This window comes from Drosophila mojavensis, unplaced genomic scaffold (genome assembly GCF_018153725.1).
Source record: "Drosophila mojavensis isolate 15081-1352.22 unplaced genomic scaffold, ASM1815372v1 contig_19, whole genome shotgun sequence".
Lineage (NCBI taxonomy): Eukaryota > Metazoa > Arthropoda > Insecta > Diptera > Drosophilidae > Drosophila > Drosophila mojavensis.
This window is the reverse complement of record NW_025318726.1, coordinates 6,168,477-6,182,243: the sequence shown is the minus strand read 5'-3', so window position 1 is coordinate 6,182,243 and position 13,767 is coordinate 6,168,477. Positions and strand designations below refer to the sequence as shown.

General features: G+C 36.6%; 1 protein-coding gene across 12 annotated transcripts in view; it reads right to left on the bottom strand.

Moving 5' to 3' along the window:
* The window catches only part of LOC6571991 (autophagy-related protein 2 homolog A), a 208,070-nt gene that overhangs the window by 177,937 nt on the left and 16,366 nt on the right, over nt 1-13,767 (bottom strand). For 11 of the 12 annotated variants that reach the window (XR_006356766.1, XM_044007766.1, XM_044007768.1 and 8 more), the window contains 2 exons: nt 13,493-13,767; nt 6,201-6,360 (listed from right to left, as the gene is read on the bottom strand). Coding sequence is in view for 11 of the 12 variants with exons in the window: in XM_044007766.1 (XP_043863701.1) it covers nt 6,201-6,360; nt 13,493-13,767 (435 nt within the window). In the remaining variant the exon portion in view is untranslated. The remainder of the gene's footprint in view (nt 1-6,200; nt 6,361-13,492) is intronic. The other variant, XM_044007765.1, reaches the window with a different exon arrangement.

Genomic DNA, 13,767 nt, shown 5'->3' with positions numbered 1-13,767 from the left:
AGAAATGCCGCTTGGAAAACAATTATCTTATTATGAAAAGGACCGTATTTTCTCACTTTTCGAGTCAGGAGAGTATATTTCGAGTATTTTATGAATTTTGAAAAGAAGTCAAAGTGAAATTAAAATTTTTTTGGATAGCCCCGAAAAATAAAGATGAAGAAAACGTACTGGGCGAAAACCGTTACTAATTGCGCACGACAAACGCAAAAATATTAAGAAAGCCAGCAACAGCTCAACCGCTTGTACAGCTTTGGCCACACATGTGGCCGAATCTATGTCAGCGATGACTGTTTGGCGAGTACTTAATAGCTCAGGAATCATAAATAGGTCTAAACTAAGTCGCCACAAGGTTGCTCGACTTGATTTTGCCGAAAGACATACTGCGACCGATCTGACATACGCGCGTTTGAATCATCGTCTTTTGACTTACAGTAGGTTTATACATTTTTACCCTAACATATTTTCATATTTTCTGATGGGATGAAGTTTAACCTGGATGGTCCTGATGGGTTTGATTCTTTTTGGCATGATTTGAGAAAGATTCCTATGTTTTTTTCAAGGACAGACTTTGGAGGTGGCTCCGTCATGATTTGGGGTACATTTTGTTTATTTGGTACCTTCGAATATATGTTTGTATCGAGCCGAATGAACAGTGAAGAGTATATTCAGGCTCTGGATAGTAGTCTCATTCCATATTCAAGGGAATTACGTTAGAAACCAATGGTTTTCCAACAGGAACGTACAAAGGAGTGTTTAGAGGAATGCCATGTTGATGTCCTTGACTGGCCAGCATGTTTTTCAGATCTCAGCCCGATAGAAAATGTCTAGCGTAATCTTGCAAGACGTGTGTATGCCAAAAATCGCCAATTGGAGACAGTTGGATATCTTAAAAAGCAAATTCTAAATGAATGACAAATTTTCGAAAAGGACCATTTATAAAATGTATTGGTTTCAATGAGGAAGAGAATTTTTGAGTTAGCTAAGGCAAATGGAGGTCGGACTAAGTATTAACATTAGTTTCCGTCCCGAGCAACTAGACACTATCGTCCGCTTCATTTACCTGTGTGCACTAGGGATTATTCTTTGCACAGTGCGTTTCATGTTCTTTGTGTTAATTTTAATAAATATTATCACGTTTTTTCCTTAGAGCTCTCTCCTCCTAAAATAAAAAGTGTACTATCAGCTTATCTTAGGGAAATCACTCACAATGCCCAGGCATAAGCATTGGCATACGTTTTTGCTGCTAATGTTGTGTTAGTGATTTCTCAATTCTATTCTTATACTCTATTTTTGGCTCTTCCATTACTCTTTTCTTTTTATACCCTGAACCCATTTTCAATGGGAAATCAGGGTATAATGGTTTTGTTGAAATGTATGTAACAGGGAGAAGGAGGCGTGGCAGACCCCACAAAGTATATATATTCTTGATCAGGGTGACGAGCTGAGTTGATTTGGCCCTGTCCGTCTGTCTGTCCGTCTGTCCGTATGTATGAACGCGTCGATTTCAGAAGATATAAGAGCTAGAGACTTCAAATTTTTTTTAAAATGTCCGTAATTACAGCGCGCATATCAAGTTTATCATTAAAAATCGATAACTCATCTCGATCTTTTTTTATCGATAAAAAACCTTATCGAAACCCAGTTATAAAATTATATCTTCTACACCTTTATTGCTAGTCTCCAAATTTTTAATGTATGCTTATATGCAATTTATACAATTTCGGTTTTTGTTAAAATTTACCCCCCACCTCTAAATTCACCCCCCTCACCCTCACTTTTGTAAAAAGCGTATTTCAAATACTAGAGACTTGTGCTTTGGCAATTACATGCATATTCATGTTATAATCATAATCTTAAAGTTTCATGAAGATCGTACGTCCATAAAAAAAGATATTAAACAATTAAGTTCTCATAGTAAGCGCACACTGCAGCCCATGCGTGTTTATGCTTGTGTGTGTATATGTATGTAATTGTTTGTGTATGTGTGTGTGTGTGTGTGTGTGTGTGTGTGTGTGTATGTGTGTGTGTATGTATGTGTGTGTATGTATGCCTGTGTGCGTGCGTGCGTGTGTGTGTGTGTGTGTGTGTGTGCGTGTTTCTTGTGTAAGCTGAAAGACGCGAAAAATTATTGAAATAGCTATTACTCCAAGGGTTCAGGGGATCTCGTAGTCGAGCAGTCTCGACTAGAGCTTTCTTACTTGTTATTATTTCTTATTCTTTTTATTAACTTTTCTTGCAACTTCTCTTATTACCGGCGTTTTTCTTTTTCTATACTTTATCTCTTCTTATTTTATTCTTTTTTTCTTTTTTTTATTATTGTTTTTTTTTAACTCCTTTTATTTATTTATTTATTTTATTTTATTTTATTTTTTTTTTATTATTATTATTATTTTTTTATTTTTTATTATTATTTTAAGAATTATTTTAAGTATGCTAAATATTGTTTAATAACCTACATTTTAATATTTTATTTTTTTAAGTTTTCTTACTAACACTTTCTTTTCATAGCTTCAATAGTATCACTGACCATATTTGGCTGTGAGACGTGGGCATAGCCGGCCGGACTGGCAAATAAAATACCCCCATCGGGTTGGTGTTACTATTGAAATTATATCGTGTACTTTGTATAGGCTTTTTTAAATTAAAATTGACTCTCGTTTTTGTCAATAGCTTTAAGAAAATAAATAAATAAATAAACGAATTCGGATTTTTTTTACCAAAATATGAATATGGGCTATAATTTTGATACAGCAAATGGTGCTGTTTTTCTTTGGTTTTTACTTCTTTTTAAGAAATCTTTATTAAATAGTTAATTTTAAGTGAATAAGTATTTTGCCATTCATAGTTGAAATATTGAACTACTCATTTTCGAATATTTTGAGAAAATATGCTATTTGGGAAAAATTTTCCGCCGATTCGTTTAAATGGATTAAAAGTGATCTATAATTATGATAAGCACTGTATTTTTGATAAGGACGACGGTCTGAGTCGACTTAGCCCTGTTTGTCTGTCTGTCCGTCCGTATTAACGCCTAGATCTCAGAAGTTCTAAGAGCTAGAGCCTTGATATATGGCATGCATACTCGTGTATACCATACGCAGTGCAAGTTTATCTTATTTTTTCGATAACTCATCCCCTAACTTTTTTATCGAGAATAATCGAAAAATTGACTTGGTTTTTCAGCCTACTTGGAACACTTTTAAACCTGGAGACTTAAGATTTACTGTGTATATAAAAATACAAATATTTTGTAATTTACAGGTTTTGGATACCACGCCCTCAATTTGTAAAAAACATATTTCAAGTACTAGAGATTTGTGCTTTCGAATAGACACACATTATAATAATCTGGGATTTCTTGGCCGCCATTGGCACCACACTGTAGTGTGACGGCTTGACACTGAAGGTTGAGCCAAGAATTCCACAGTCGAGCGGACGGCAAGAGGAAAAGCTAAGCTGTGGCCAACGTGGAGGCGGCTCCAGTCTCTGGAGCGTCTGCAATTGGAGGCGAATATGGAGAAGCAAAAGCTACTGCACGAGGATCCAGAGGTGGACGTTTTTCTGAGGCATGAGCTGGAGAAGTTCCAGCATATCCATACCCTCTGCCGCGGTTGCATCACATTCTGGATCAGCTGGGAGAGGTGCGATACATCAGCTGCTTGGATCTGAAGGATGGGTATTGGCAGATACCTCACGCAAGGACGAGAGCCAAGGCTGCCCAAATCGATGTTTGACGCGCAAACCATCAGCACGGGCCGAGAGGCACAGAGCCCAGTGGAGAGAGCCACCAAGATGCGCGAAGTGTTCGCCGCGGCAGTGGAAGCCGGCCTTATGGGACAAGGTAAGTGTGGGCAAAAGAACGCCACTTGTCCAATGCCGCAGAGGGATTCGCTGTAAAACCAACGCGTTATGGAGGCCCATATACAGTTTTGTCTCCAGTCATCTGCCGGATCAAGTTAGAGGCGAGGACGGCGCATGTGGCGGATCTCAAGCCGTGGAGCAATGGAGCTGTTTCATTTTTTTTTTTAAATAAAAGGGAGTGAATAATAGAAGGAAGTGAATAATGGAGAGAACAAGGGAAACATTAAGCATAGAGGGATCTTTTTTTCAACATTTGACCATCTCGGTCGAGCTCATGAAGCGAAATGATTGTGCTTTCGTATATATTCGTAGCCCGAACCTAAAAGTGAGGAGCCGAGCGAGTACGAAAATTGCTAACGCTCGTAAAAAAAAGTGTGTAAAACGCTTTACAATACTTGTCCGGTCTATGTGTTCTGTACTTAATGTCAATGGTTAGTGGAGGAATTTGAAATTAATCGACAATCACAGATTATGTTCATTCCATTCATTCAATTTCATGGTAATTATATCAAGAACTATTTGCCGTCATTAGTTTATTATGTTATGTTGAAAACATTTAATAGTTAAAACAAAAACATGTTCCGAATGACGTATTTCTTAAAATATTTTCCTAGGCCTAAAGTCTAAGAAAATATTAATGAAAAATATAAGTCTGGAGATCTTTACACTACATTGTCTGGTCTATGTGCTCTATGGTTAGTGATAGCATGTAGTACAAAAATTTATGTGTGAACTAAATATGTTTTAATTAATAGGTTGCCCGAAAATAAATAGTGAAAAATGTTGATTCGTTTTCTTGCATATGTATATATTTTGCGAGAAAACAAAAATAGTATATTTCCAATACTAGAGTTATTCTCTTCAAAGAACATTGAAAGTATTGAACACGAAAATAAGAATATTCACCTAACTCAGTGGGGAAATTCTTAGTTTAGGGTGAGAGGTGTGCTTATAAGTATTGTAGGGACTTGGCCACTTTTGCAATGGCATTGCTTTCCTTGCCATGGTCGAACGCGCTACCACTTGCGCGTTTTAGTCATGTCAATACAGTAAAAACATAATTTCAGCTTTTTTTAAAGTATCTTCCCACTAAAAACAGATTTTTTTGCTCAACAAAAGTTGGCAACACGGGTTTATATACGAAAAAAAAAGGAAGAAGCCAAAATGTTTCTAAAATCTCGCAATTTTGTTGTCGTAAGCGTATCTGTGGCTGGAAAACCACAGTTGCCACCGGTAAATTAACTGTAGATGGGTGCACAACAACAAAGTGTTCGAATGGCGAGCGCACGCAGTGTACAGTAGTGTACCTGAAACTTAGCTTTAAGTGCATGCGCAATACACAGAATACAACAACAAGCAGTGCATGCAAGCAGCACCCACATACAAACCTAACAAAAACGAACAAGTAAGAATAATTATTCGCATATGCACACATACACGCACACACGCAGACATACGTACGCACTCATAAACACGCATTGGCTGCAGTGTTGGCTTACTATAGGAACTTAATTGCTTAATAACTTTTGCTTTGGATGGACTATCTTCATGAAACATTCAGATTATGAATACAACATAAATATGCATGTATTTGCCAAAGCACAAGTCCCTATTATTTGAAATACGGGTTTTACAAATGTGAGGATGAGGGGGTGAATGATAGGTGGGGGGGAAATTTTGACAAAAATCGAAATTGTATAAAAATAAATATACATAACAAATTTGGAGACTCTAGCTTTAAAGATGTAGGAGATATAAATTTATTACTGGATTTCGATAATGTTTTTAATCGATAACAAAATAACGGGGCAAGTTATCGATAATTAACAAAAAACTCGTAGCGGCACGAAGGTGTCAAAGGTAGTGATACACAAAACAGCCAAAAACAAATTAAGCAAAGATTCATAAAACAGCCAACAACAAAACAAACACCTAAAACCGCCACCAACAGTGCAACGCAGTAGAAAGCTTGCCATAACAAATGTTGGACTCCAGTGGGGCTGTACGCCTGCCTGAAATCCAGCAATAAGGCGGGGAAAGGCTAGAACAGGACGAGGGGAGTGTGAAGAGGTATGCACGTATTAATGTATATGAACGTACGTATTTGCTGTGCGTTTATATTCATATACGTGCGGCTCTCGCTACTGGAAAGGAATCAAAGTCCGACTATAATCGGCCTCTTTCGCCACCCCAGATAACGCCATTTTAACGTTTTCTGGAACCATAGGCCCGCTCGAGACCCGAACAGACCCCGTTACACCACGAGGCATGGCCTGTGGCTGGTTCCGCCGAATAGGGACTAGATTTATATATCTAATTTATATTTTGTATATACTTACACAGTAATATCCATCGATTTGATCAACAAATATACAGAAATATGATTTCCACTCAATTAATATATTCAATAAATTAAATAAGAGATAGTCCTTCCTTATATTTTTTTTTAAACTTTCAACTCTATCTCTGTTTTTTGATAAGCCGCCGTTTACCGGGAACCTAATAATAAATAAAAGGTAAACAAAAATGTATTTATTAAAAATCACGTAATATAATTATACTTATTCACGAAAGTGTATTAGTGAAAACTCAAATTGACCACGCAAGGTCAAAAGGTTAATATCTACGCCTATTATATAGCTATCAGGCGCCAAAGCTGAAATTTTGTAGTTTAGTTAATCGGGGTATCCACAGTCGAACTTGTTACACGAATATGTTTGCCTACTAACGCGAAACATCACTTTGAATTGTGAACATGAAAGCGAAAGATAACAAAATCGTAACCTTAATGGTAATACATGTTTTTAGCATGGGTTGACTATTTCTAGAAATTATGTTCATGCGAACACTCGAATGCATTATCGAACATGTTTGCACGAACGCGCGTAAGATAGAAACATTTATATTTTTGTGCTATACAGGGACCGTAACGATTATAATTTTTATAGCAAAAAATTAAACAAGTAAGAAGGCTCCAGTCGAGACTGCTCGACTAGGAGATACCCTGAACCCTCCAAGCTGATATTCTAATCATTCTGCACTTTTATGCACACATACATACACATGCATCCACGCATAAGCCTGCGCTCCGCTAACTGCGCAGTAAGCAGCGACTGCGCTTGGGCTGCGCTGCAGTGTAAGCAATATTATGATAATTTATTTGTTGAACAATTTATTTTGTAGACATATGATCTTAATGAAGCGTAATCATATGGTGAATATGTGTGTACATTCCAAAGCACAAGTCTCTAGTACTTGAAATGCGTTTTTTACAAATTGGGGGCGAAGGGGGCGTGGTATCCAAAATCTGTAAATTACAAAATCTTTGTATCCATTAACTTTATATACAACGCAAATTTGAAGACTCCAGGTCTGAAAGTGTTCAACTTAGGCTAAAAAAAACAAAATCAATTTTTCGATTATTCTCGATAAAAAAGTTATCGGATGATTTATCGAAAAAAAAAGCAAACTCGTACTGCGTATGGTACACACGAGTATGCATGCCAAATTTCAGCTAGCCTTATAGCTAGCTCTTATAACTTCTGAGATCGACGCACTCATACGGACGGACGGACGGACAGACGGACAGGGCTATATCGACTCCGCTCGTCACGCTGATCAAGAATATATATACTTTGTGGGGTCAGCCATGCCTCCTTCTGCCCGTTACATACTTTTTCACAAAACCATTATACCCTGATTTCCCATTGAAAATGGGTTCAGGGTATAAAAATAGTAAAAATTTTTTAATTGAAAAAAAAAAATTATTTTTAATCATTATAAATAATTTATATGATATCAAGTAAAAACGTTGCAGTCGGGCGTTACCGACTGAGGAATACTCATTCACATACCATTAGCTAACTACTAAATTAGTAGTTATGTTTCGCTCTAATACTGTAGAAAATGCAGTTTTTCCGATTTGCCACGCCCCTACTAGGCGTTGACTTCCCATTTTTGTTCACTTCTTAGAACGAGATAACGGTACCCAAACTGCAAAGTTTGAATGCTTACCCTCAAAAAATGTGAAAATTACAGGGAATTTTTCGATATGCCACGCCCCAAAAAGGCGTAAACATTATTTTTGGGTCATCGATAGAGAAGTTTACTGGTATCGTAATTATCTAAATTTGAAGCTTCTAGCTATTATACTTTGGGAGATATAAACTTTTGCGGTTTGCCACGTCCCCTTTGGGCGGACATATATCCGACAAAACTTTTTGGTCTTGGGTGATCAGCCCGAGTATATATACAAAATTTGAGGTCTCTGTAGTGCTCAAAATATAGCAGAATTAAAAAAATCACTATATCTTCAGGTCCAATTTACCACGCCCCTAATGGGCGTAGACTTACAAGTCTAGTCTTTAGACTTTATAGAATCATAACATTAGCTGACGTGCGAAATTTCAGCGCTCTAGCTGTAAAATTCTTGGAGATACAGTTTTAGCCGATTTGCCACGCCCCCAATGGGCGTAGATATATCCACCATAGCTCGTGATCTTGGGTGGTCGATGCGGATTTATATTCTTTCTAGCTCTTCAATTAATATGATTTCTGGCATATTCGAAAATGAATTTCCCGATTTGCCACGCCCCTAGTGGGCGGATCGGAAAAATTTTAACTCTTTATATATCGGAGATATACACGATAATGTGTTCCAAATTTCAAGTCTCTAGCTTCAATAGCGTCGAAATAGATTGCGTTCATAAGGACAGACGGACGGACAGCAAGACGGACATTGCACAAAACCAATATACACTGCGCGTCATCAGGTTAGCGCCCCCTCTTACACTCAACCTCAAAGCTGAATGAAAGCTAAACCATCAAAGCTTCATCTTTTTTTGTATTATACTACATCTATTACTCTTTAAAATAATAAAACAATGGCTACTGTAGCAATAGGGAATAATTTTTAATAATTTTTTTTTTTTTTTAAATGTACAAAAAACATGTGACCAAAATTTGGTCATCAGATTAGCGCCCGCTAAATTCAATTTATTTAAGTTAATGACCAAAAATAACACCTGTATTTTATGCTATTATTACTTTTAAGTAATATTAGTAGTGCGTAGTGCCGTTTTTTGTTTGAAATTACTTCAAAAATTCGATTAGGAATGGAATTATAAAGTTGTTCAATATTATTCAAGGATATGGTTGACCAAGCGTGTTCAGTACCTTCGATTAACTCTGTCTTTGTACTATAATGCTTTCCGGACTCATATACTTTCCTGACCAACCATCCCCAGACGTTTCCAATGATATTAAAGTCGAGTCAGTATGGTGGCCACTCCATGAGATCAATTTTTTGGCCTTGAATCCAGAACTACACGGATCGGGCGGTCTGAAATGGAGCATTATCATGCTGGAAAATCTAATGCCGGTTTCCAGACAGGTCATAGAAATGCGGAACAGCAGTTTAAAACACGATGTTATAGTCCTATGCGTCCATGCGCGATATCAAAAATTGAAGCTTGCAAGTGCTGTAGTAAGACATTGATACCTACACCAATGCCACACCACCCCCCCGCCGCAGCGGCTTGGAAACCGTTCCAAATAATGTTTTTCTATGCGTAGGTCATGGATATAATAAATTTAGCCATCAGTTCCTTCCAAATTCCATTTTTCTCATCAGAAAAGGCAACATGCTGCCATTGGATAGACCACGTCATGTTCGCCCGGCCAAAATTAATGCCTATTTCTTTTCTCAGCATATCGACTGGTGTCTTTTTTTTTATATTCTGTTTCTTTAAGTAATTAACTTTCTTAATTCCTCTTTGGACCGTTGATAAGCTCATCATAACACTGATTTTAACCCTAATCTTGGTGGTCGATTCGTGGGAATTCGAAGCTTCTCGAACTAATGCTCTTCTATTTCCTTCTGAAATCACTTGATTATTGCCGCTTATATAGTTTTTTCCATAGTTTTCCCTATTTGTAAGAAAATTGCCACTTTGTTTTTTATTTTTTTCCTGTTTTTTCAGCAATTTTATGGTTGCATAGTCTAGATTCAAAGTATGCCTCAATCTTTGATTTTCAACCAAAGATAAGACTGTTTCTTTTCCCATACTATAAATATATTGAATACTTTGAGCTTCACAAAAAATTTGGTGAGTGTAATTGCCAAAATTAGTAAGATAATTACAATTGCATTTGGGGCGCTAATCTGATGACGCAAAATAAGTGCACACATTTTTTGCGAAAATAGAGAAGAATAGAAAATAAAACATAACGGGGTTTCACTCGCGCTTTTTTTTGGTATGAGAGACATCTCATATGATGATAATGAAATAAAAACAAGTAAGAAGACTCTAGTCGAGACTGCCCGACTAGGATATACCCTGAACCCTCTAATCAGATATTCTAATCAGTCTGCACTTCTTTTCGATACACATACATACACACGCACGTATTAGAGCGCGCTCTGCTAACTGCGCAGTTAGCAGCGACTGCGCTTGGACTGCGCTGTAGTGTGGGCAACATTATAAGAATTTATTTGTTGAATAATTTAATTTCTAGACAATCTTAATGAAACTTTCAGGGCGTAATCATATGGTGAAAATGTATGTACATTCCAAAGCACAAGTTTCTAGTACTTTAAGGGTGGGGGGTAAATTACAACAAAAATCGAAATTATATAAAATACATATAAGTCTACATTTAAAATTTGCAAGCTCTAGCTCTAAAGGTGTAGGAGATATAATTAAACAACTAGCTTTCGATAAGGCTTTTAATCGATAATAAAATATCGGGAGTAGTTATCGATATATATGCGCGTGATATACAAGGACCTAGGAAAAATTTCAAGTCTCTAGCTCTTATATCTTCTGAGATCGACGCGTTCATACATACGGACGGACGGACGGACGGACAGACAGACGGACAGGGCCAAATCGACTTAGCTCGTCGCCCTGATCAAGAATATATATACTTTTTGGGGTCTACCACGCTTCTTTCTGCCTTTTAGATACATTTCAACAAAACCATTATACTCTTCCCATTTTCAACGCTAGCATATTCCTCGGGAAATTATACTACCACTTAATAGGCTTGTAAAACAAGTCCTGGTTTGACTGAAATCTGTCCCAGCTTTAAAAGTAATCTTACACGCTTAGCAGAATGCAAAAAAATAATATATTTATCTTTTAAGTCACATTATTCACAATCAGCCATGACATGGATATGCATGTAATTGCCAAAGCACTAGTCTCTAGTATTTGAAATACGCTTTTTACAAAAGTGTGGGTGAGGGTGAGGTGAATTTAAAAATTTTAAAAATTTGGAGACTCTAGCAATAAAGGTGTAGAAGATATAATATTATAACTGGTTTTCGATAAGGGTTTTATCGATAAAAAAGATCGGGATGAGTTATCGATTTTTAATTATAAACTCGATATCCGCGCTGTAAATACGGACATTTAAAAAAAAGTTGAAGTCTCTAGCTCTTATATCTTCTGAAATCGACGCGTTCATACATACGGACAGACGGACGGACGGACAGACGGACGGACAGACAGACGGACAGGGTCAAATCGACTCAGCTCGTCACCCTGATCAAGAATATATATACTTTGTGGGGTCTGTCACGCCTCCTTCTGCCTGTTACATACATTTCAACAAAACCATTATACCCTGATTTCCCATTGAAAATGGTTTCAGGGTATAAAAATTAAATATAAGAGTTATGGCATAACTTTTATTATAAAAATTGAAAATAAAAATTGAATTGAAATATCTCTTGAACTTAAGGAGCTAGATCATATATTTTCGTATATATATGATCTACGCATTAATACCTTTCATTTGATGTATAATACGCATGTAAATCTGTACATGTATATGCACATAATATATTCAATTATCTGCTAGGCTCTTGCCGTTGCACAGTGGGACATACGACCTACTTAGTTCAGTTTTTTTTTTATACCCTGAACCCATTGAAAATGGGAAATCAGGGTATAATGGTTTTGTGAAAAGTATGTAACAGGCAGAAGGAATCATCGCAGACCCCATAAAGTATATATATTCTTGATCAGGACGACGAGCTGAGTCGATATAGCCCTGTCCGTCTGTCCGTCCGTCCGTCCGTCCGTCCGTCCGTCCGTATGAGCAAAAGGATCTCAGAAGATATAAGAGCTAGAGAGTTGAAATTTGGCATGCATACTCGTGTATACCATAGGCAGTACGAGTTTGCTTTATTTTTCGATAAATCATCCGATAACTTTTTTATCGAGAATAATCGAAAAATCGACTTGGTTTTTTCAGCCTAGTTTTAACACTTTTAAACCTGGAGACTTCAAATTTGCGTTGTATATAGAGTTAATGGACACAAAGATTTTGTAATTTACAGATTTTGGATACCACGCCCCCTTCGTCCCCAATTTATAAAAAACGCATTTCAAGTACTAGAGACTTGTGCTTTGGAATGTATACACATTTTAACCATATGATTACGTCCTGAAAGATTCATTAAGATTGTACGTCTAGAAATTAAATTATTTAACAAATAAATTCTTATAATATTGCCCACACTACAGCGCAGCCCAAGCGCAGTCGCTGCTTACTGCGCAGTTAGCAGCGCGCTTTCCAATACGTGCGTGTGTATGTATGTGTATCGAAAAGAAGTGCAGACTGATTAGAATATCAGATTAGAGGGTTCAGGGTATCTCCTAGTCGAGCAGTCTCTTCTTACTTGTTAATAGTTTGGTTATTCTAGCAGATTCTTAGAATCACATCAGCAGTTAGTTTGGTTTAGTTTTGCTTGATGGCGCTGCAGCAGTGAATCTAAATCTAAATCTAGAATCTAAAATGCGTACAAGTAAACATATAAAATTTGGAGACTCTAGCTTTATAGATGTAGGAGATATAATTGTGAAACTGATTTTCGATAAGGTTTTTTATCGATAAAAAATTACGGGCTGAGTTAGCGCTCTTTAGTGATAAACTCGATATCCGCGCTATATATACGGACATTTTAAAAATAGTTTGAAGTTTCTAGCTATTATATCTTCTGAAATCGGCGCGTTCATACATACGGACAGAAAGACGGAAAGGGCTAAATCGACTCAGCTCGTCACCCTGATCAAGAATATATATACTTTGTGGGGTCTACCACGTTTCCTTCTGCCTGTTACATACATTTCAACAAAACCATTATACTCTTCCCATTTTCAACGCTAGCATATTCCTCGGGAAATTATACTACCACTTAATAGGCTTGTAAAACAAGTCCTGGTTTGACTGAAATCTGTCCCAGCTTTAAAAGTAATCTTACACGCTTAGCAGAATGCAAAAAAATAATATATTTATCTTTTAAGTCACATTATTCACAATCAGCCATGAACCTGGATTTAATGATGCAAACCGATGTCAATTGTAAGCGACGGAATGATCTAAATAATTACGAAATTTTATTAGTATCTCTTGTGATGCCAATCTGGTAATTCCTACACTTGTAAAAGTAAATACTTCTATCCAAGAACATTTTTTATATTTAATTGCTGATCTGACTAAATTGTGTTGTGTTGAAAATCCCAATGACTTAAAATAAAATTAATAAATAATGATCTATTGTAATAATATGTTAATCATTGCAACGCTTAAGTCGTCTTATCTAAATCAAGAAAATACTTACCTTAAATAACATTTTATGGATTTACATCTAATATTCATATCCATTGTAATAACAGGTTTTGAAATGTTTTCATCCTCATTCTCCTCCTGTATAAATGGAGATGCTGCTAATAACGAACTTAATCTATCGTAAATTGAAATATCAAGCTCAGCAGAACAGTCGTCTAAGGTTAATTCAATTTTGTTGCTGGTAATATTATGGTTTTGCTTGAAAAGACACGAGGATATATGTGACAGAATAATTTCGGGTCGAGTGTGATATCCGTCTTGGCAGTT